The 22,201-nt window shown below is 40.9% G+C and overlaps 4 protein-coding genes across 5 annotated transcripts in view; 2 read left to right on the top strand and 2 right to left on the bottom strand.

Moving 5' to 3' along the window:
* The window catches only part of LOC138030240 (ZP domain-containing protein-like), a 58,494-nt gene that overhangs the window by 16,666 nt on the left and 19,627 nt on the right, over positions 1–22,201 (bottom strand). For both annotated transcript variants that reach the window (XM_068878140.1, XM_068878139.1), the window contains exons 3-5: positions 19,307–19,461; positions 17,452–17,573; positions 434–573 (exon numbers count right to left, since the gene is read on the bottom strand). In XM_068878140.1, coding sequence (XP_068734241.1) covers positions 434–497 — 64 coding nt within the window. In that variant the 5' untranslated portion in view covers positions 498–573; positions 17,452–17,573; positions 19,307–19,461. The remainder of the gene's footprint in view (positions 1–433; positions 574–17,451; positions 17,574–19,306; positions 19,462–22,201) is intronic.
* LOC138030244 (melatonin receptor type 1B-B-like) lies at positions 1,128–5,247 on the top strand. Its single transcript, XM_068878145.1, has one exon. The coding sequence runs from the start codon at positions 4,263–4,265 to the stop codon at positions 5,229–5,231; it is 969 nt and encodes a 322-aa protein (XP_068734246.1). The 5' UTR covers positions 1,128–4,262; the 3' UTR covers positions 5,232–5,247.
* Positions 6,327–11,544, bottom strand: LOC138030241 (uncharacterized). Its single transcript, XM_068878141.1, has 3 exons — positions 9,945–11,544; positions 8,378–8,661; positions 6,327–6,484 (listed from the first exon to the last, which is right to left on the bottom strand). Exons 1-3 carry the CDS (start codon positions 11,388–11,390, stop codon positions 6,334–6,336), a joined length of 1,881 nt encoding a protein of 626 aa, XP_068734242.1. The 5' UTR covers positions 11,391–11,544; the 3' UTR covers positions 6,327–6,333.
* Positions 13,086–21,822, top strand: LOC138030243 (fibronectin type III domain-containing protein-like). The gene is made up of 8 exons (XM_068878143.1): positions 13,086–13,517; positions 15,391–15,473; positions 16,284–16,613; positions 17,465–17,773; positions 18,801–18,912; positions 19,444–19,652; positions 20,606–20,753; positions 21,450–21,822. The coding sequence occupies exons 2-8, from the start codon at positions 15,407–15,409 to the stop codon at positions 21,631–21,633; spliced, it is 1,359 nt and encodes a 452-aa protein (XP_068734244.1). The 5' UTR covers positions 13,086–13,517; positions 15,391–15,406; the 3' UTR covers positions 21,634–21,822.

Consider the following 22,201-nt stretch of genomic DNA (forward strand, 5'->3'; position numbering starts at 1 on the left):
CATTTTATTTTTCCAAAGTCTGATCTAAAATAACTGAAAATAAATGACAAAATTCGCGAATTTCTGAGACACGATAGAATCAATTGCAACAGCGTGCCCTACTACCAACAAAAATATCGTAAAATATCCGCCCTTTTTAGCTGTTTATATGATACTCGTTTTCGGTGGAGGTTAAATTGAAGTGTGACCTACATTTAAACAAATCTAAAACAGCTCCCAAAACATCGTAAAATTTATTTTGGATCCATAATGTACCCCTCTATGTTCGAAACTCAACTGGAACAACATTGATGGAGAGAATGTATGTATTCGTAGATCAACATTTTCGACAAGCACTAAAAGTTTTTGTTTCGTTAGTGCCGTGCTTCCTCTCCAAACAATTCAAATTGTTTCTAGAGGACAACATCGTTTGGAAATCATAACAAGTTCTTACCTGTCGTTGAACCCAAGAATGGAAAAAGGAAAACGAAAACTTCCCAAAACAACAGATTCCTCATTACTTTGCGCTCAAAAATCGATGCAGCTGTACTCCTTCAGTCCATTAGGCGGTATCTTTATGCAGATCATGCACAACTGAATGCCAAATTATGAATGCCAATTAGTCTATGAATAAATAAACACCTCACGCAAGGCAACAGCTGTGACTTAATAGTGTGCGTTATTCTCTATCCAGTGTGTACAACGCCGGGTACAACGTTGGAAATAACAAGTGAAGACCAATAGAAGTCTGTCCTGTTGTGACATACGTTGTGAAATAGCTTTGTTTAAATGCCATAGTGTTTCACTATGCAAGAAATAGTCGCAAGAAATGGTCGCAAGAAATTGATAAAAGCCACAGATCATCGAGTCATTGTTTTGACACACCGTGTCTGGCGGTTTTCTAGCTGAAATCCGCTTGCCAAGGTAAACAGACATGCCACTCATGCATGCATGATCTAACATTTGCAAGGCCTCCGGGATCGATTCTCGACTTAACGCTATAGGTGGGTTTCTATCCAACTCTGATAGAGTATACCGGTATCCCTCTCTCATCTTAAAAAAGTCAAAAACGTTTGATTTGTTTTCTTCTGCTTTAGTTTGATTTCTTATGATTTGCGTGCAAGTCTACCCCATATGATAGGCATTCGTGCTCGATAGTCCATTTAAAAATGAGTTTTTTCCTGGTAACAAGAATCATGGATATTGTTATGTCAACCGTAAAATGTTTTTGTTGACAACTTAAGCCCACGTTCGGCTCCAAACACGCTAGAAAAATCACTACTGGTTAATAATCACTGTATGAAGATGGCTATCATGTTCAATAGTTCATTCACAACTTAAACTCCTGTTCACGATGTGTTTTCATTTACGCCTATCAGTTTAAAACCCGGAAACACTACATGCGAGTCGACATAAGCAGCCTGTCTTTCTTCATTTCGGAATCTCATTTCCCCTAGGAATTAATTTTGCTTTCTGTTACAATAGGTGCTTACCATTTTGCCAACAATTCCGAAAATTTCAAGTCGGTTAAATATCAAATGGAACATTCATTTTTCGGAAGATTTGTTTGGAAAACGGGAAGAACCTAGTGAAAATTGTGTACAATACGCCACTTTCAAAAATGCATAATACCCTTTGTTTGCCCTCCAAAATTTTGCATAAGCATTAGTAGTAGCAGTAGTCGTGAACTTTATTATCGTGTCAAGAATCGCTAGCACATAGCACTCATTGGTGCTAAGCTTAAGAATAATGCAAAAAGTAACAGATGGGAAGTTGAAAATCTAGAAATCTAAAAGTCGAAAACCTATTTTCACGTAAAACAGCAGCATAGGGTCACAAAGTTAATTATTACATTTTTATTATTTTCTCGTTTTTTATTTATGTGGCTTGTGATTGTGTTTATGCTTGTGCAAATGTCCCCACCAGAAGTCGTACATTTCTGTACGATTATTATTGGTTGGTTGAAATTGCCCTCCCATGTTATTTTGCCGAATGGGCTCAGAAACCCGCGTGCGAACAACACTGTGAGGGGAGAGTCTGCCGCGAAACAGGGGCATAGCCAGGGGGGTCCTGGGGTGCCGTGTCCCCACCCCCTCCCCCTTACTTTAAGACAGTCAACAACATAAAAGCATATCTGTGAGACTGGGAAAGAGTAATTTATGTCACCTGGAACTTACTTCGTCTATGCAGCTATTTTGTAGGCTTGTCCCTTCTCCCCCATCCGAAAAATTGTCACATGACAAACCGTTGAGTACCCCGGATGTGAGAGAGAGTGACCCCTCCCCCCTTTGAAGAATCCCAGCCACGCCCCCTCGAAAGCTCAGATCTGTATACTTGTGTACTGTTCGAAGGAATTTCGTCACAGACTGTAGGTGGCCGCTTTGATCACTAATCCACTCGAGACTCTGTAGCAAGCGACGGTTACAAGTATCGGTTTTTTCAATTTGAACCACAGCAAACGTGAAGTAAAGATAAACGTTGTGGAGTTGCTCCACCAGGTTTATCACTGGATGGTTAATAGAACCTGGTACTACGATCACCGCTATGTGTGTTCATGTGTTATGAAGTTAACATTTTTTTTTATGTACGGTGGTAATTAAAGCTTTAAAGCTTGGGGGGTGAAGGGTCGAAGGGGTTGATCGAGGATCGAGCACACGCGTCTGTGGGACAGCGGTCGAAGAGCGTAGCACGTCTTGTAAGTTACAGGTTTTACCAATACAGAAACAAGCCTAAACATTCCTTAGAGCTAACGTACCTTAAAAAGATGGCGAGGGTTGACTCGATAATAGTCTCATGGTCATAAGAATCGCGCTTATGCCCTAGTTCGAAAGCCTTACGGCTGAGCCAGGACGACTCACGAGCCGAACATGGCTATTTGACCAACGAGGTTCAATTGACAACTGGCCTGCTATACTCTTACTAGTAGGACTGAAATTGCTAAAATGTGGCATCCTCGCCGCGAAGAAAGATGGTAAATGTTTACCTCACGATAAACATTTTTGAGAGCCGATGATGTATTTAGAACTCAGGGATACTGGGAGTTCTTGGGGATACTCAGCCCTCAGAATGAATTAACCGAATCAGGAGCTGTTCTCACACTTTAGAATCATGATAACCTACAGTAGGTCGACCAAAAACAAGGACGGAAATCCGAAAAAAAAAAGAAAACGAAAACAATGGATATTCATTCTACTCGCTATCTTTTAAAATTCAGTTTCTTAAATAAACATTACAAAAAAACAAAAGCATTCTAAGAATTTAAACTTATTTTGGGTTTTCGTCAGCAAAAGGGATTTTTAAGATTGTGGCAAGATGCAACTCCTCCTGTTGTACAACTTTGATTCTTGTTGAGATGGATTGTATTATTTTGGCCGTGGTCTGAAAACACTGCGAAGGATTATCGTTTTTGTAACTCGTATCTCAAGAAATATTTTGCATAAAACACATAAAATGGAAAACAGTGCTGTACTTAAGGCACGCAACTATTTCAAATGAAAAGATATTCGTTTAAACAGATTTGACAAAGCACTTTTGATGTGGTAAGATCTGGATTCAATTACAAAAAGACAAAACTTGAGAAAATATTTCAGGCAAACCACCGGTCGATGTTCCGCTGCACGTAGAAAATAGACGAAATCAGATATGTTTTCAATATTGCTATCCTAAAAAGGGGATTTTGTTTTGACTTCCTGTGTGACAAATAACAGCAAAATTAAATTGCAAAAGTTATTGGTTTCGCCCACCAATGAGAAACGAGCTTTTTTCCACTACTCGGGAAACCCTGAGGTCATGCTAGTATTCTTTTGTGAGTCTTCTAGCGAAGTTATAATTGCAAATCCTGTAAGGCGCCGGGTGTATATAGAAAATTGGATTTCAAAACCACAAACAACTTTGTCATTGGCTGTTCATTCACATCTACAAGTCCGAGTTTAGTTTGTAATGCAACTTGAAGCGAACCTTTTAGTGTGCCACAAAAGAGGCGAAGAAGAACATTAAGAACTGTAAGAACTACATTGGGCTGAAGTGAGTCAAAAGGCGGATTTCCTGAAATGCTTTGTCTTCGCAGAAAGGTTTGTCCACAACAGAGGAATGTGATCGAGTTACATAATCATTCAAAGTTCTTGCATATTTGTTAAAACGTTCCCAAGTTCTTCAAGAAGGAAAATCGAGGAAACGATTTTCTTCCATCTTCGTTCCAGTTTTCAGCTGGTTTGGGCGCCGGTTTGACAAGACACCGAGGTGAAGGATAATTTACAAGATTCACTTTGGCACTAACTCCGAACATGACCAACTTGACCCTTCCTTTGCAGGCCTCGCAAAAGCCTGACGAAAGTAACATTTCACTCGAGCTCAAGTCTAGAAGCTTATCGCTTGTCGTAGTCGAGTCCCTGATTCTCTTGTTGATCACTTCGGTGGCGTTTTTCGGTAACCTTTTGGTTTGTCTTGCGTTTTACCGAAACCCGAGACTACGCATAATTCCTAATTATTATGTTGTATCTTTAGCCGTAGCAGATTTGCTGACGTCGGTATTTTGTCTGCCATTCTCTGCCGGGGCACTGGTAGCTGGCGAATGGCCTTTTCCTGACTGGGCTTGTCAATTACAAGGATACTCTGCCTTTGTGCTTGGCATTTCTTCCTTACACACCATGGCACTAACAGCGTGTAACAGATACATCCGCGTTGTGAAAGTTCATCTCTACCCCAAAATTTACACCTCTAAACTGACATTCCTCTCTGTTCTCCTTATATGGTTATGGGCCTTCTCTTGTAGTGCTCTTCCATTCATTATAAACACCACAACTTTCACGTTTCATCCAGGAACTGCAATCTGCTACAGTTCTCCGTCATTTTCGCCCGCATTCACCGCCCTTTTCGCCACAACTCTGACCATCAACTTAGCATTTCCAATGGCTGCGGTAATTATCCTATACCACAAAGTCTTTAGCGCCATTAGACACCAGGGCTTTAGAATTTCAACTGAGAGAGGTCAGCTCAGGACAAGTTTAGAAGATGTAAGGCTGGCAAAATTGTTGTTTACCGTGACCTTGGGTTTCTGTATCTGTTGGGGTCCTGTCATGGTAGTGGAATGTATTCGGTTCGTAGGTGTCTGGACAGTTCCGCGACAAATCTACCTGATAAGCACGTATCTTGGAGCCACTAGCGGTGCAATAAACGTCTTTATTTACGGAGTTATGAATAGAGCGTTTCGTCTCGAGTTTGTCAGGATCTTATCTTGTAAAAAAATAAACTAGGAGCGCGAGCCTGCTGTTTTCAGTGGAATCTCTTATTCATGTTTTCCAAACTTGTGCCCAGTATCATTCTCTTGTCTTTGATTACGACAAGGGAAAAGTCCTGGGAATGAGCGTTTTCACGTTGGGGCCTTCATATAAAGGTACAAGAAGGAACTTTCGTCGAATTCAAGCCTGGAATACAGATTGTCCGGTATTGGACTAATGCCGGCTTAACCTGCGTGGAGACATCTCTTATTTCCTTTTGCGCGCGCCAAAAAGAAAATAGGAGACGCGTCTGCACGCACGCTAATACCGGCTTTAACCGGCGGTACAAGTAAAGAGAACAAATGATGGTAGCTCAAAATAAGCTGCGGAGACTCTACATCCGTGCTAAAATTTGATTTGATAACGAAAGTAGTCAATCAGCTTTCGGTTGCTGCGTTTAGCAACAGCGACAAAATGTCTCAGTTTATGTGATTCTCTTTTTGCAGTATAGTATTGTAACGAAAGTGGAGCTTGTAAAACAGCTTAAAAGCGCTACTGTAGAAAGGCGTTTTACACAAAGATAAGCTTATCGTGATCTGTGAAAGTTTCGGAAATAAAACAACACTTACGTGCACTGAAGTGAGCCAAGTAAAAAAAACTTCAGTAATTTTACACTGCTGTTACTTTGGCACGGAATGTAGTAAAAGAATACTTAAGAGCAGTGCCTACTATGTCATTGCGCACACGTTCTACGCATCTTGAGATACTCGGGTTGCCTATGGAAGGTGTTTACTGCTACAGGGATACTTTTTGCGCGGCTGACGACTATGCTTAAAACGCAGAACTTAGCAAGTGCTCTTGGTATCTAAAAAGGAAATTGGGGGTAACCATGCATTTTTCAGAGATAATTAAACTACAATTTGGAAAAGAACGCCGTACATTGCTTTGTATTGTAAAGCTTTTTTACAAATATTGTTCATTATTTAACTTTGAAAAATGCTTTGGTTACCTCCAATTTTCCTTTTGGATTTCAATAACACTTGTTGATCATGAGATCTACTTTTCCAACATATTCATAAACCACGCAAAAAAACGTTTGAATTAGTAACCCCCGTCCTTTAAAAAAAAAAAAAAGAGATCACCAGTTTTGAGGCCTAAAGTCTTTCAGAAATACAGCAAAATATGGGGTATTAGCCGGGTATAATCCGTGCACTATTGGATGACATACTCTGGCGGCTCCATCTTTGCAGTCAAGAGGTACTACGAACCCCTTTACATCCGCCTCGTGTCTGAAAAGAAATAATACCGACGTTTAAAAAACGAGGTTGGTATTGTTCGATATGGCGGCTTTGCTGTCTCGGGATGCCCCGGTGATTTGGCTCAACACATGAGTACGATACTGGGCAGACCGCAAACTGAGTGTTTGAGTGTGCGCAATGCTTTCTAGCGGTTTCCTTAAACATTTCCAAGGATTTACTCACCCACCCAGGGCCCCACAATGCAATTACGTCCAGAAATGCATAATTAGATACAAGCCCAATTTTCATAGCCAACACGAGGTGTCCCTGTAAGTCCAAGCATTTCCGGCATATTTCCAACAATATGGTTAGGGTAAAGGTTAGCGTTATTTTTAGATCGGCGTAAATGCAGTAGTTTATCGTTAGTCAGTGAGAAGCAGCATTTGGGGGCCACTTTGTGACTTTAATTGTTTGTATTCCGAGACACGAGTGATGTTGAAATGAGGGAGGACAGCAAGGGACTTCCAGGAACAAATTCAACGAGGGCTCAGAACGTGTCTTGAAACCAGGATCTCCTAATCTCAGGCCAAGCGTCCTAACCACTGGACCTATCTGGCACAATTCTTTATTTTCGAATTCTCCATGATACACTTTGTTTGCCCCCTAAATAAACTACTGTTTTCAAATGCTCTTGGAAATACTAAATATTCCCAAGTGCATTAGAAGACAATAGTTTATGCAAGAGAAAAGGAGACTCTTGGGAATTCCCAAGAGCATTTGAAAACAATACTTTATGCGAATTTTGGGGGAAAACAAAGTGGATTATGGGGCATTCGAAAATAAAGAATTCACTACTTGCACAAATCTCATAATACACCTTTTACCCCCCAAAAACTTGCATAGACATAGTTTTCGATTTCTCTTGGGACATCTTCATGTCCCCGGAGTAATTGCAAACAATGATTATGCAAAATTTTGGGAGGTAAACGAGGTGTATTATGAGATTGTGCAAGTAGTGAATAGGGAAGATATCTGTTTACAAACATTGCTTTTTTTATTCAAATTTGCCAACCACAGGAACGAAAGACCTTTTGCTCCGACAGCGTGTGGGGCTCTGGTTGGCACATTAATGACAATTGGTGACGTCAACGATATCTTCCCTAATACGGAACTTTTGCAACCACGACGGCAACCTCGTTCCCAGTCTCTCTTCTCTGAACACAACAATAAAAGCAAGGTGACACACGCTAACACCAACCCGGTGTGGCCAACACATCACGCATGCGCACAACCATTTCACCCGGTCAATTAGCAGCCATGGACAGCTGTTTCGGCCTCTTGGGCCTCGTCAGCATGGCGTAGCTAACATACCTTTCTATTTCACGTTGTTGTTTTGCAGACGACGGCAAAGAAATCAGTGGACAAAAGTGCACGTGCAGAGCGTGCAAAGCTATTGTTTTTGCCCAATAAAAATGCAAATGTCCGACGTTCTCGTTGCCTTCGCCATCGCTGTTGTCGTTGCTTAAGTTCCCTAATGTCCTCTGCTCTGCGACGGAACAGTGTGTGGGTTCTTTAACTTTCCACAAACAAATTTCATGGAAATTAAAAAATTGTGACAGGTAGCATACAACTAATCGTCCTTTATAATAAATCCTCTAACGCTTGAAGTACATTCTCCTACTGAACTATTTTTAGCGGAGCTCCGCGCGCGCCGAAGGCGCGCAAAAAGGCGCGCGCGCGCGAAGCACCATAGTTAAGAAAATATGGTAACCCATCGATGTGAGAACATTTGGTTTTATAGCCATGACGTCATCAACGTCCGTACGTACAACGTACGTTCGTACGTACGTACGTCCGTACGTCCGTAAGTTATTTTACGCGTAGGGTCCTAACGTTAACATCCCGTTCGGCAAAAAAAAAACAACAACACTTGTTTAGCATTACCTGGCTTGATGAAACGGCCGCTCATCCGTTACCCATCCGGTGTCGACTGCAGTCATGTAGATTCCATCCATTTGGAGCTCGAGTCCACTTGTGCGAGTCATCATATTCAACGAGGCTTTTGCCATGTTGGTATGAGGATGGCGGTGGCCTTTCGACAACCGCGAAAACTGACCCTCCATTGCTGAAACATTCACGACAAACTTACGAGAAAAGGGACTTTGCTTTAATAACGGTTTCAGTCTTGACGTAAGGATGAATGGACCCACTGAATTGATCGTCAAAACCTGCAAAATGCAAAAAGTGGCACGTTAAACAGTTTTTTTCCTAAACGAAGCGGAACGCTTATTTTTTTTGGTTGTATCACATTATCTAACAACCAGAGCGAAGCAGATATGATGCTCAAGTGTGACCATAGTTAATAGAGGGGAATGGCTATGAAACCCGACAAATTTCTCTTTTGTATGTTTTTGCTCTCTTTTTTGGCCTTGACCGTGCACAACACGTACTGAGGAACTAACCAATAGAAACGTGTTGGTTACGTAATTCATGCATAGTGTAAGAGCGCGAAACAAAAGATTGTGCACGGTCGTGGACTTTTCAACCTAAATCTTGGCATCTTTGTTTGTTCCTTTAGATGTTTGCCGAGCTTCAACAACAGTCCCCTCTATTAACTATGGTGTGACCTAAGAGAGCGAAAATCCCGAAATTTTTCGGGCGTATTTCTCATGACATAGACTCATCTCTTTAAAAAGGAAAATGTTTCAAGTTGCTCTCATTGGTCTTGAAAACACGTCAAAGATAATCTTTCAGGAATAAGATCTCAATGAGGCGAGATTTTCCGATGTTGACTCGGGGATGCTCGGCAAAAATCCGAAGTCTCCCATAGCTCAGTAGTAGAGAACCTTGAGACAAAAAACAGTAGTCAAGAACGACAAGTACACAGAACTGCGCGCAGGGCTCAAAAGCATGTCCCAAAAACGGTACTGTAAAACAAATAAACGTCATTTCGACTTCCTTGCAGGTCACCACAAAGAATTAACAAACGAACGTAAAGCAATCACGGATAACGACAAGGAAGCATCCTACTTGATTGAGAGATGCCACAAATGGATAATCAGCCAAAACGCGAACGTTGTAAGAAGTTTTAAGAATACAGGTAGGCAGAAAACATAAAGCATTATTGAAAACGAGAAACAATGAATTGCAACTGGCCGGGGCGAGAGCAGTTTTGAAATGACTGTCCAAAAGTAATTATGCGAATGCAATTAGCACGCTTAGTGATTGGTTTAAATATATCGCGCCAATTTATCAACCAATGAGAAGGAAAAGCAAAACCAATCGCGACTTGAACGCGTGATTTTTCCCGCGCTTTGTGCAAGTTACATAGAATTGCTACGAATTTGGATTGGTTCATTGCGCTGTTTTCACCTGCTGTGATTGGCTGAAGTAATTACTTTGGTATTTGTTTTACGACACTCAATTGAAAACCGCTCTATAGCCCGCTGTTGTAAGGGTAATTGAACAGAGAGAAAAAACAAAGATTCCATAATACTAAAACCCAAAATACCTGCAAAAGTTCTTGTAAAGGAACTTCATCCAAATTGTAAGTCCAACTATTGCGCAGTCGCAGATCCAGTGGCTCACCGTGATCATCCTTTTGGTCATCCCGGAACTCTTTTGAGTGGGCTGGCCAGCCGGTGAGAGCTGCCAGTTGCGATGAAAATGCGCTTTTGTAGCGCACTTCCAGTTTCTCCATGCTTGTGTTAACAAGGAGATTGCTAGCATCTTTTGCCAAGCATGGAAGTTGATTGGCCTCTTCTGCAATCAGTGGTTGATAATATTCGTACGATCTAAAGATGGTTTGTGCCGCATTGTTGATTAAAATGTCCAGATGTGGGATGTTCCGTTGAACATATAGGAGAAACTCGTCAATGGATGCCATGCTTTGAAGCTCGAGATAAACAATTTTGAGCCTGTGTTTCCACATGTGGAAATCATTTTCTTGGCTAAAACGTTTTGCAGCATCGACAGGAAATCTGGTTGTTGCAATCACAGAGGCTCCATCCCTGAGCAATTTGAGAGACGTTTCCAAGCCAATTTTGATTCGTCCCCCAGTAACGATGGCATATCTTCCATGTAAATCACATGAAGCCCGTTTCATTTCCTCATTCAGCTCGTGACATCCATCGCACACGATGGCAAAAGATCCTTCGGTGGTATTACACATGTAGCATCTGGTGCCTCTGGTCCCATTTCTCGGTGGATCTTTTATCATTTGTTTCAACGCCTTAAACACTCGCCTATTTGGTCGACGTGTGTCGCTATATGACATGGATGCAACTTTAGGGTAGTCACTTGACGGAGCGCTCTCAATGTGATCTTGCCTTTTCCTCTTCAGCGACTGGCTCAAGGGAAACTTTTCATGCAAAAGTCCCGGGTGAGCATCCAACAAGCGATGAATATCCAGGAGATTTTGGCCGAAATTTAGGACGTCGTTGCTAATCTTCAATGCCTTATCTTCAGGCACTTCTTGACCATGAGTTGTTAGCTTCAAGAGTAAAAGATCGCTTGTTACATTGGTGAAATCCTTGTCCTTGGCCAAAATCGAGCGAAGTCTTCCCTTGATCTCCAAAAATTTATTGAAGGGGCAATTAAGCCAAACGTACGAGACTGTAGTCTCATAAATCAACTCGCAAAAGGATTGTAATTTGTTTACCATTTCTTTAGGTTTCACCGCGCGACAGTCGATGACATACTTTGTTCCACCTTCGATCAAATCTTTCGCTGAATTGAAGTCGCTCAAACAAAGAACGATTAATTTATAACTTTTTCCTTCGCAAGTTAATTCCATTTTACTCCTGTGAATTTTGGTGGACTTTGTAGCGCTTTGAAGGGCAGAATTATCTTGAAGAAAATTATAGAAACCGGATTTGTAACGGGGGTTTATATTTTTCAACACTGCATATTGCAAAAGGGATAAGTCATGTTGCATCAGCTTTTGAAATGATGTCATCAAAGGGTTTTCCCATGAGGGTCATGTATTAATTAATACTATAAATTTTACAACAGATGTCGTCTTTCTTAACCGAAAAAAAGAAGACGTAGCAATAAAGAATAATGGCGTAAGAAAAAAAAGAAATAAGTGTAAACGTCACGAAATATTGCATGACAATCTCGAATTGTCACGCATTGTCAATTCCACTTGAAAATCAGAGAAGCGTGTGAAATGGTAAGCAGATGCCCGTGATCCTCAGCCCACCAATGAATTATAAGTCTCGAGCAGTTAATTGCGGACCGACCCATTATTTCAAACAAAATAGTCCTCTCGGTATTCTTTTAGAAAGTAAAACATATTAAGGCGTTTATACGAGCGAAAGTAAGCCGCGGCTTACATAAGACGCGAACACCCCGTTTAAAATGGTACAAAATCGAAGTTCATGGCTTACTCCATCCGCAGCTAGCTCAAGCCGCGGCTTATCGTGGCCCAGGGGTTTTGGGCTGTGCTTATATCTTGGCCGCGGCTTATCTTCGACGTGAAAGTGTTCGTATAAATGTACTCCAGCGTTGTCCACGACTTGCTCAAACCGTGAACAGCTCCTATGCACGCGCTTGTTTTGTTATTATACAGGGGCACCCAACGAGAACGTAGTTCAAAACCACTCAAACATAGCATTGTTAAACGTATTTTAGTATTTAAACGGTACATATAGGCATAATTTTATCCCCTAAAAAGTTTTCATCTATTCGGATTTCCTAGCTGAAAGTCTAGTGATCCGAAAATTATAGGGATCAAAACTTACCATTTCGAAAATTTTAGCCAGAAAAAAGGCTCCCGAAAATTCTAGGTGACCTTTTTAGGGTAAAAGTCCGTTAAAAATGGGCAATTATACCATTTTTCAGATGTTCGAAAATCCTAGGAGAGGCAGGCAAGCAAGAAACTTAACAACAAATTTTCCGAAAATTCTAGATCTCAAATCGTCTTCCGAACAGATATTTTCTGAAAATTGACGTTGGGTGCCCCTGATTATAGACCAGACTTCTTTTTTGCTCCCGTCCATTCGCCTGAGAGAAATGGCGAGCGCGAGCAACGAATCACGTATTACTGAAGAAAAAGATTCAGCTTAAATGCGAATGTGGAGTGCCCCGGAAAGCTTCTCACTAATTGTAGTGGTATTGAAATTGCTAAGCAACTTGATATTTGCGTCACTTCAGCCATTGTAAGTTCTGCAGCACACTGCAAGTGTTCGTTTACGACTTTACTGAATCGATACTGGATTACATGTGAAATTTTCTTCCCTTGTTTGCTCACTCGAGCCATTTATCTTTTAATATCGCAAAACTAGCGTCACAATTATTTACCCCAAAACGAGGCATCAAAATAAATTACGTCATCATTGCACCAATTGGCTGCGAACTTAGCCGCGAACCATTTATACGAGGATTTCGCGTCTTGCGTAGGCCGCACTAGTATAAATGGCCCAGTTCGCGTCTTATTTAAGGCGCGGCTTATTTTCCCTCGTAAGGGCCGTTTATACGAGAGAAAATTAGCCGCGGCGCACATAATACGCGAAAGGAACTATTTATACGAGTATAAAATCCCAGGCCAGGATAAGCCGCGGCTTGAGAAAGCCTTGAACGTATATTTTGTACCATTTATACGGGGTGTTCGCATCTTACGTAAGCCGCGGCTTATTTTCTCTCGTATAAACAGCCCTAATATATTCGCTCTCTGGGGCCATACTATCCCTCCAGAATACTCACCTCGCATAAAAACACCGATTTATATATCAATTCAGACTGCCAGACTTCCCAATCTGGAAGAAAATATGGACTAGTGGGTCTTCAATCGGGAAGCTCTAAATAAAAAAAAATCAGTTGGGTAAACACCCCCGCCCTGCTGACAAGCCAATTGGGAGATTTTTTTCAACCTCTCTAAATTTCCGTTCACTGAAAGAAACGACTCTTTGTTGAACAGCAGCTGTGCGTGCAAGATTGTTTCAGTTGGTCTTGTGGCGGCGTCATCCTCGCCAAAGCTTGTTTACTGGTGTTTGCAAGCTTCAAGTCTAAAATATAGCTTGAAACTCAAGAAAATGTAAGGACCAAAGATATCACTAACTGAAAGAGATTTTAAGAATCTAAGGTAAGGCATTTGTTCCAAAGTCGACACTAAATTAACTAGCTGGCTCAATGGCCCGTTACAGAATGCAGATTGTATGCGAGTTCTCGTTATTTAGTTTTCTCTTCAGTGGACCTGAACGAGAGCGTTAACATATTGATTTAGGGGCAATGAATACCCACATAAAAACTGGAAAATTCTGTGTGGTGGTACCACAGCTACAATTATCTTCATCATGATCTAAAATAACGAAGTTATCGAGTTTTCTGTAGGATGTGTTGGTCCTCAACCGTTTTTCTTGGTTCAATTTATAAACAATTATACAAAGTAATTTTGAAAATGTAAAATATGCCACTGTTTGAGAGTTAATTTATGTCGGACATTACTGATCTGAATCGATTCATATTGTTTTGAAGGAAAAGTTGTCAGAGACAAGTCTGTCTACGAACATTTTAAAAGAACGAGGAAAAGGCAGAAAGAATCAATGTATGGCATATTTTCATTAGAGTCCACCGGTTTTAATAGTAGCAAGTCGGCGTAATGACAACCAAGATTGCCAGCTGGCTAAGAATGGAAAGCCGTCTTTCCACTTGAAAATTTGAAAATGAAACCTATTTTGGTTTTGCAATTTATAAGTGTAGAGTTCAATTTGTGTCTCAACATAGCTGTACGTTCAATTGTGGGTTTACTACTTAGCACGTGGACCCCCCGGCTCGCCCTCCACAGGCACTACCGATCATTTTGTGCAAATATAAACTAATCCAATAACGAACCATTCTCTATTTTCGAATTCCCCATAATACACTTTGTTTGCCCCCCAAATTTTGCATAAACCATTGTTTTCAAATGCTCTTGGGAATATGCAGTGTCCCCAAGAGCATTTGAAAACAATAGTTTATGCAAAATTTGGGGGCAAACAAAGTGTATTATGGGGAATTCGAAAATAGTAGAGAATGGATCACCGATCAAAAGGCCCTCTCAAAAGAGTTTGTTTTAGATAATCAGAGCTTCTCGTGATGGCAGTTTTAACAGGGCATAAAATTATGCATAAAATGTTTCCACGTCTTTCCAATAATCAGCTCGGCTGGCATAACTCGAGGTTAATGAATGGATGATGGATTTACAACTGAACGTTTTAATGTTGTTCTGATACTTTTTATCCGACTGTGTGAAGCGTGTTCTTGCAGCGTGTTGCGATCATAATAATTTGTCATTATCTCAGTTATGATACTGGGTGGCAAGTGTGTCTGTAGTTCCCTTACAAATTTTCCTTCGATGAGTTTTTCTCCACGCTGTTCCAGCACTTGCCACTCCACCGTCCTCTTCTTTTGCCTAATCCTCCCCTCATCGTCATCACCACAACCATCATTATCATTAATATCATCACCACCATCATTATCAGCAATATAATCATCATCACCACCATCATTATCATTAATATAATCATCATCACCACCATCATTATCATTAATATCATCATCATCACCACCATCATTATCATTAATATCATCATCACCATCATTATCAGCAATATAATCATCACCACCACCATCATTATCAGCAATATAATCATCATCACCACCATCATTATCAGCAATATGATCATCATCACCACCATCATTATCAGCAATATAATCATCATCACCACCATCATTATCAGCAATATCATCATCATCATCATCTTGTCGTCTTCGTCGTCATCATTTTCACCATCAACATCAGCTTTATCTTCTTCTTTTGCGTTCCTAGTCTTCCTCCTGTCCAGTTTCTCGTTTACTAGCTTCGAATGGCTTGTCCTCGAATGGTCAACAACGTTGCTTTCATTCTCCCATGTGTGCAGATCAATCATTATTTTAATTCTGTTTTGCTCACGAGTTAATGTTATTTTTCTGTCAAGTGGTCCCATAATTTAGATGTGTACAATGCACCGGAGTCATCTTGCCTTGCTATGGATTTTCTACCTCTCGACACCAGTTATCAGTAAGTGAAAAAAACAATTTTTTGCGTTGGATTTATTTGAAGTAATGTTCGGAAAGTGAAATCGTAGTTAGCATTCTACATCCAAATTGCAGGGCAATGCACATTCTGGGTGGCGATTATACCGCGTTTTTGCTGGCTGTCACAAACATGAATTATCACTATTGTATTTTACACTTCTTGGTCCAGTTAACTGAGCCCTATTAAGCCAACAATAGATTACTGGAAACTCCAATGGCAGTTTATTTGCTGACCAAAAAAGTTTGCAAAAGATTTTTTGCCTTCTATTATGACAAGATGAGACTTTATTCTTCATTTAGCAAAAAATTACACCAATCCGGCTTTTTTTCACGGGCAAAATACAAACATTGGTTGATATATTAGAAAGAAAGGAACTTAATTTATGTGTCTAGTCGTTCTAGCGCTGGAGCACTAATTGGGGACATTGTAAACTAAACTGAACAAATAAACTCAAATCAAAGTAAATGTTGCTTTTTGAAAAGAAGGGAAAACCGGAGTACCCGGAGAAAAACCTCTCGGAGCAGATTACAGAACTGAACAAACTTACACCACGTACGACACCGAGTCTGGGAATCGAACCCGGGCCACATTGGTGGGAGGCGAGTGCTCTCACCACTGCGCCATCCCTGCACCTAATCGCTGATTTCTTTTAATCAATTTTTAAACAATTGTGCCCAGCTTTATAATTTTGTTTTCCCATGTTTTCTTAGTTTCTCTCTTCGATTCGTTTTAAGCCTTCTTCAAAGGACGGGTGTACAAAAATCCTTCTCAAACTTGCCGTCATGGTTTCAGGTCAGAACCAGCGAAAACGCCCGCCTCCAATGATAAAGACTTTCTTATCCTACGACCTAATTAGTCCAGAGCAGGTGAAATTCAGAGCACAAAAGGCTCTTGTTCTGCCTTGCGGCGCTTCAGGGGAGAACTTGAAATGGTCCTGGTACCACAACGATACCGAAATACCCGAAGGTGCATTGAAATACGGGAACAAACGACTTGGACGCGACGGTACCTTAACTGGAAGTTCTCTTAGCTCCTCCGACAGTGGAACTTATCAATGCTTCGTCCAGGATACTGTTACCGGCGTAAAAACGTTCAGCAGAAAGATAAAAGTTGCGGTGACAGGTGAGAGTTTACTTGAGAACAAAGTACCATCGACAAGTCATGCTTGGAAACATGCACGCTCTAAAGAAAAGCTCATTCGCTTTTCAATTGGGACAAGTTCACCGGTGCGATAAATACTTCTAGTTGTTGGTTTCTAAATATATACAGTGAATAGTTACTTCGTGAGCATCTGTTTGATTGTATAGACGGTTTGAAATCAATCTCTGGAGACACAGATAACAAATTTGCCACGTAGAATTGCTTAGACTGCTGGTGGACGAACTAATGGAGATTCGTCCACCGACATGGCTGCGATGACATCACGAGAAAACCACCAACATGTAATTAGTGTATAACGAACGCTAATGGTGTAAGCTAATGACTTATCTTCGTGAGGTGTGTGGTTCTTACGTTTTGTCTCTGCCCAAATAAGAAGATCATTGGCTATCTAATCTTAACCGGCTTTTACATTTTGAGCAACACTTTGCTTTTCTCGCTTCTTTAAAATAGCGTGCTATATGGTGTACTCGTTTGTAAAATCAACGACAGGTCACTACTTATGCAATAACTGTACATTGTGTGTTCACACCAGTGAGAGAAAAGAAAGGAAAGAGAAGTATGAATCGAAGTGAGGTGGATGAAACGCAACAAAAATTAATAGTTCCTTTGTGACACGCCGTCGAATTGTACGGTGTGAATGGCCGGAGATGAAGAAATGAGAGCCCCAAACCACACTGCCAAATAAAAACTCTCTATGTAATGCATATGTCATAAAAAATATTTATCTAATGTGATGTTTACATGTAATATATCATTTCTACCACATCAAACACACCGGAAAGACAAGTTATCAACAAACCTCTTGTTTGCAGTTATTGGGCAATTTGCCGATCAAACCCCAATGGAAAAGAGTGTTGACCTCGGGTCTCCTTTCAGCTTGGCTTGCCCTGCCCACGGAAACAGCTATGGCGCAAGTTATTCCTGGGAGGGCAAGAATATGATACAGTTTGAGAGGAACGAGAGACGGGGAATCTCGCCATCTACTGGTACATTGTTCATAGCGTTTGTCACCCAAGAGGACATCGATGATATAACAGCATTGGGTGGAATCAGATGCACAATCTCTGCTGCAAACACCTTTTATTCCTCAGGTGCTTTGACACTGAAAACACGAACACCAGGTAAATTTATGACCTGTGGAATTCGTTTTTTTCAGTTGTTGCCTTAGTTCACCTTGAAGGTCACGGGACTCGGCTATGAACAAATGATATTGACTAGGAAGGTCCGCGAAAAAGTGGAAGGAGACGGTAAATGTACGATAAATGAAACAGGAAAACAAATAAATTTCTATTTACATTGTAAGATCCACAAAGTCAGAGTGGCCGTTCGATCCCGTTGAGAGTGATGATGGTGTTAGCATGAGACTACCATGAGGGGCGTTGCGGGTACACTCTTCAGTAAAATAACTGAGGAGAAAGTGGAGCCTTTGTAATTTCGTCTGCAAATGGTTAGACTTTCAAGGCTATAAACCGCACGAAATCTATAACCAGTAGGGACCGTCTTAAAACTCTATTAACACTGCGGTCACAGAGGGTAGGGCACTAAGCTTCTGGGGTTGTGATCTGTCCTCTGTGATACATCAGGGTTCAGAAAATAAATGCCAGTTCGGAGATACTAGCCCCCGGGGGGTGGGGGGAATCCCATATGGAACAGACGGGGATGCTCGTCGGCAATTTTGAATTTAACCCCTAAAAGAAGACCATCTGGGCGTGGCTCAAGCTTTTTGTGACCCCTAAAGGAGACCAATCTGGGCGTGGCTTAAGCAAATTTTGACCCCTAAACAAAACACGTTAAAAAGAAAATTTGACTTCTGTTCCTCTTCGCGTAATTCTGTGTTTCTTTGTGGAACCCTAAACGAGATCTTGGCAGCTTAAAATATTGGCGCTTTGCCCGGAACACCCTAAGCGAGACCAAAATCCAAAATTTACCCTAAGCGAGACGATGAGCATCCCCGTCCGTTTCATATGGGAGTTCCCCCCCCCCCCTCCCCCCGGGTACTAGCCTCACCAAGCAACAACACAATCCGGGGAAAAATTAAAGCAATATACACGTAAGCATTTATAAATGAGTGCGAAAATTGTTCGGCAAACTCAAGGGATTGCGAGAAGAGAGAACACAGTTAATGGCAGACTTTAATTTAAAACACAGACCAGACAGATCCTAAGACACTCAGGTCACCAACCTGGGCGGTTTTACCTGGCACCACAGAAATGGCCCTTGAGCAAAGAAATAAAACATTGTACTGTCTCGCTTTCGGAAGGTGAGTGCTGTGTTCATTTTTTACTATTGCTTCTAGACTTGCTACATTCTTTATCAGCGATTTGAAAATGTTAATTTACTGTTTAAAGCCACCATTTCTATAATTGAGCATATGGGATACATTACGGAATTGTATAGGAATGTACGTTTGGGGAAAGGAGGGCCATTTTAGGAGTGATCGGTACATAAATCCTCCTCACATTTCAATGAAATGTCATGCAGTCAGAAAGGTATTGAGAATGAAGAATATTATCAGCTTAGGTGTGATCTCGATATAACACCAAATTCTCGTGACTACCCAACAAAGAAATGGTACTAATTAAGAGAATCAAGGTCTTGATCGTGGGAATGAAAATATTGTGTTAGTGTAATTTAATTCATGCTTCTTGTTTTACCTGAATTCCTTGACTATAATTATAACTCTTTCACATCGGTAACTTGATGGTGACCGTCTGCTTTGCTCTCCCGGTCTTCCATTCACTCCGATAATTTAATCAACTTGATAACTGTCAGCTCTTTGGTTTACTCTCAGGCCAGCACCAAAAATCACCTGGAAGAAAAATGGCATACAAATACAAAGCGGAAAGGATTCGTTTGAAATTCCCAATGCACTTCACGGAAGGCTTCTAATCATTGTTAACGTGCATAAGGACAGACATCAGGGACAATACACTTGTGAGGCAGAAAATTCGGAAAACGCTGGAACTCCAATAAAACACTACATAAACCTGCAGGTGAAAGGTAACGTAATATGTAATTTGTAATTACCGTGAATACCCTTTAGACTCAGATATTCCTTTTGCAAAATCCATCCATAAATCCATACACGCCATTCAGTTCCGTTACCTCGTTCCTTCGTTCGTTAGGCCGTTCGCCCGGCGTTCGCGCGTTCGTCCGTTTCAGTAATCATTAAATCATGCACGCATCCATCATTATCATTCATCATTAATATTCTTGCACCTCAAAGGTTTTTCAAAAACAGCCTGGAACCTGACGAATTTTTGCTTGAAATCTGATTCTAATTACCTCATACTGAACAAGAATTGCTTTTGCTAGTTTTCAGTGAACATGATCGGCTTCATTAAAAGGGGCATTACATGGCCTTTTACGGTTTATCCGTAAATTCTCTGATGTTTATTAGTTTTCTTTTTCCAGTTTTGTTTTCCTTATTTTCATTTGATTACGAATAGCTTACAAACGTACCAGCAAATACAATATAATACATAAACACATTCACACATTATTTTAAGTACAGTACATTGTGCCACAAAAGTCGTTCGATTCAGAGGTCAACATACTGAGGCTTTGAGACAGCAAGTGGAAAAGGTAATAAAGACGAGCTCGAAGTCTGTCAAGGAACTAAGATTGCGCAGCAAGAAAAAGGAGACACTGAGAACAAAGGGCTAAATAAGGCTTTCCAAAATGCCGATATCAATGAACTTTCCTCTTTTTGTCTAGGAAATGCCTTTTCCTCGATAAAACAAATTGACTTGATATATTGCAGAAATTCTTGCACCTAAATATCCTTACCTTATTGTTGGAAATTGGTAGTAAAGGCTTTGACTTAAAGGGAAACTTCGTGTTGGATGTCAAAATTGGGCGTTCATCTTATTTCTTGCATTTCTGGACAGAGCTAGTGCACCTAAGAAGGCAGAACCCTTAATTTTTGGCAAATCGGTTGTTGTCCGTTTTAGTTTATCCAAGATGGACGAGTGGGCGTCCTCCAGAAAGCAAGAAAACCGTTGGTACTTCTGCAAAAGAAACGCTGAAATGTGATGTGACAGCGATTCCTGCACCTTCCTTTTCGTGGTTCAGAGACGGAGAAAGAATAAGACGGTCAACGTAAGTTAACTACAACAGGTTGCAAAATTGGTGAGACACTCCCTTTAAAACCTTCCCCCCCCCCCTCCCTCTCCCCTTTTCAATGTTGACTGTTCAAGTTTTTAGCATTATTTTACATTGCTAGCAACACTGATAAGGGGGGAGGGGGCTGCAGTGTGCGAGGTATTAGATAAATTAATTAACGCCACTCCCGGCGAAGGTGAAGTGTCCCCATTAATTTTTCAACCTGTTCTAGCCAACCGTCTTTTCCGCGCTTTCTTTAAATTTTCAATAGATAGAGTTGTTTGCATTTGCTGATTTCGCTAACCAGGTTCAAGGAAAAGTGGTTGAATCAGGATATTCGCAGAAGGTTAGAGCGAACCGACAATCAGCCAAGAGGACATGACCTGATATTTGTTCCGTTGAATCATGTTAGTTCTTTTTCTGGTCCTAACTGACAAAGTTACGTTGCTAGCTTTTTCACCGAGAATTTCCCCTACATGGATGGCAACCGGTTAAACTTCGCAATGGGTGGATGTTGTCACAAAAACATCTGAAACACTTCCAACTTTGCAACCAGCAGGTAACAGCTTTTTGTCTAAGCTGAGATCATCGATGAAGCAGATGCTCAACATTGTCCAGTATTATGACCAACACCTCCACCAACGTTTGCAACGCGCACGATTACTGTTAATTATTTCGAGATTTTTTTTTCAGAAATCGGGTTAAGCTGGACAACAACAAATTGCATTTTCAAGACTTGACGTTCGACGAAGATGCTCTTTATCAGTGTGTTGCTAAAAATATTCACGGAATGATTGTATCGTCCACCTGGGTCCATGTTATTGGTGAGAATTTTGTTTTGGTTCAAATCATTAAACTGATTAGCTCACTAAGATAGGTGTTCATTCTGTGAGTTGTTACATGGCCGAAGAACAACAGTTCATATGTTACATGGGATGTCACAGGTCAGATAGAATCGAGACAGAACGATACGCTTTGAACCCAACCAATAAAAACAACCTCTTGCATCCATGAGAGAATATTTTTCTCGGAACCTGAAAATTAAATCCTTTAGAAGCCATGGTAAAATGGCAGGGCATATCAATAACTTAACCACAAACTAAGCGCTTCATCGACTTCTTTCACCACATGTTGCCAATTGCCTGCACGATAAACTAAGAAGGGCCAGCTTATGACAAAACCATCTCGCGTTACAACGGGAATTTCCGGTTGCTTCGGAGAAACCCAAATCCTGTAACCCAAGAATGTCACCTTTTCTCCCGCGGTTTTTACGTCTGTCAATGATAAACGACATGCGGCCACAAATGACATACTTTCAATTGAAGACATGACAGCAGTCCAGTCATCCTGAACATTGTTATTGTAAGATGATAACTTCTCTGGCGCTTTTCTCAGCCTTTAATACCATCAAACCCACTCCATTCCAATCAATAAACAAATAAACC

The sequence above is a fragment of the Montipora capricornis genome, chromosome 13 (assembly GCF_036669925.1).
Source record: "Montipora capricornis isolate CH-2021 chromosome 13, ASM3666992v2, whole genome shotgun sequence".
In the NCBI taxonomy this organism is placed as follows: domain Eukaryota; kingdom Metazoa; phylum Cnidaria; class Anthozoa; order Scleractinia; family Acroporidae; genus Montipora; species Montipora capricornis.

What these genes read in the sequence shown, in the direction of transcription:
- LOC138030244 (XM_068878145.1), top strand. Translation starts at nt 4,263, where the DNA reads ATGACCAACTTGACCCTTCCTTTGCAGGCCTCGCAAAAGCCTGACGAA.
- LOC138030241 (XM_068878141.1), bottom strand. Translation starts at nt 11,390, where the DNA reads ATGACATCATTTCAAAAGCTGATGCAACATGACTTATCCCTTTTGCAA. An exon ending in CTTTACAAGAACTTTTGCAG is followed by an intron (nt 8,662 to 9,944) that starts GTATTTTGGGTT and finishes TGCATTTTGCAG; the next exon opens with GTTTTGACGATCAATTCAGT. An exon ending in CGGCCGTTTCATCAAGCCAG is followed by an intron (nt 6,485 to 8,377) that starts GTAATGCTAAAC and finishes ATTTCTTTTCAG; the next exon opens with ACACGAGGCGGATGTAAAGG.
- LOC138030243 (XM_068878143.1), top strand. Translation starts at nt 15,407, where the DNA reads ATGTGTACAATGCACCGGAGTCATCTTGCCTTGCTATGGATTTTCTAC. An exon ending in CCTCTCGACACCAGTTATCA is followed by an intron (nt 15,474 to 16,283) that starts GTAAGTGAAAAA and finishes TCATGGTTTCAG; the next exon opens with GTCAGAACCAGCGAAAACGC. An exon ending in GATAAAAGTTGCGGTGACAG is followed by an intron (nt 16,614 to 17,464) that starts GTGAGAGTTTAC and finishes TCTTGTTTGCAG; the next exon opens with TTATTGGGCAATTTGCCGAT.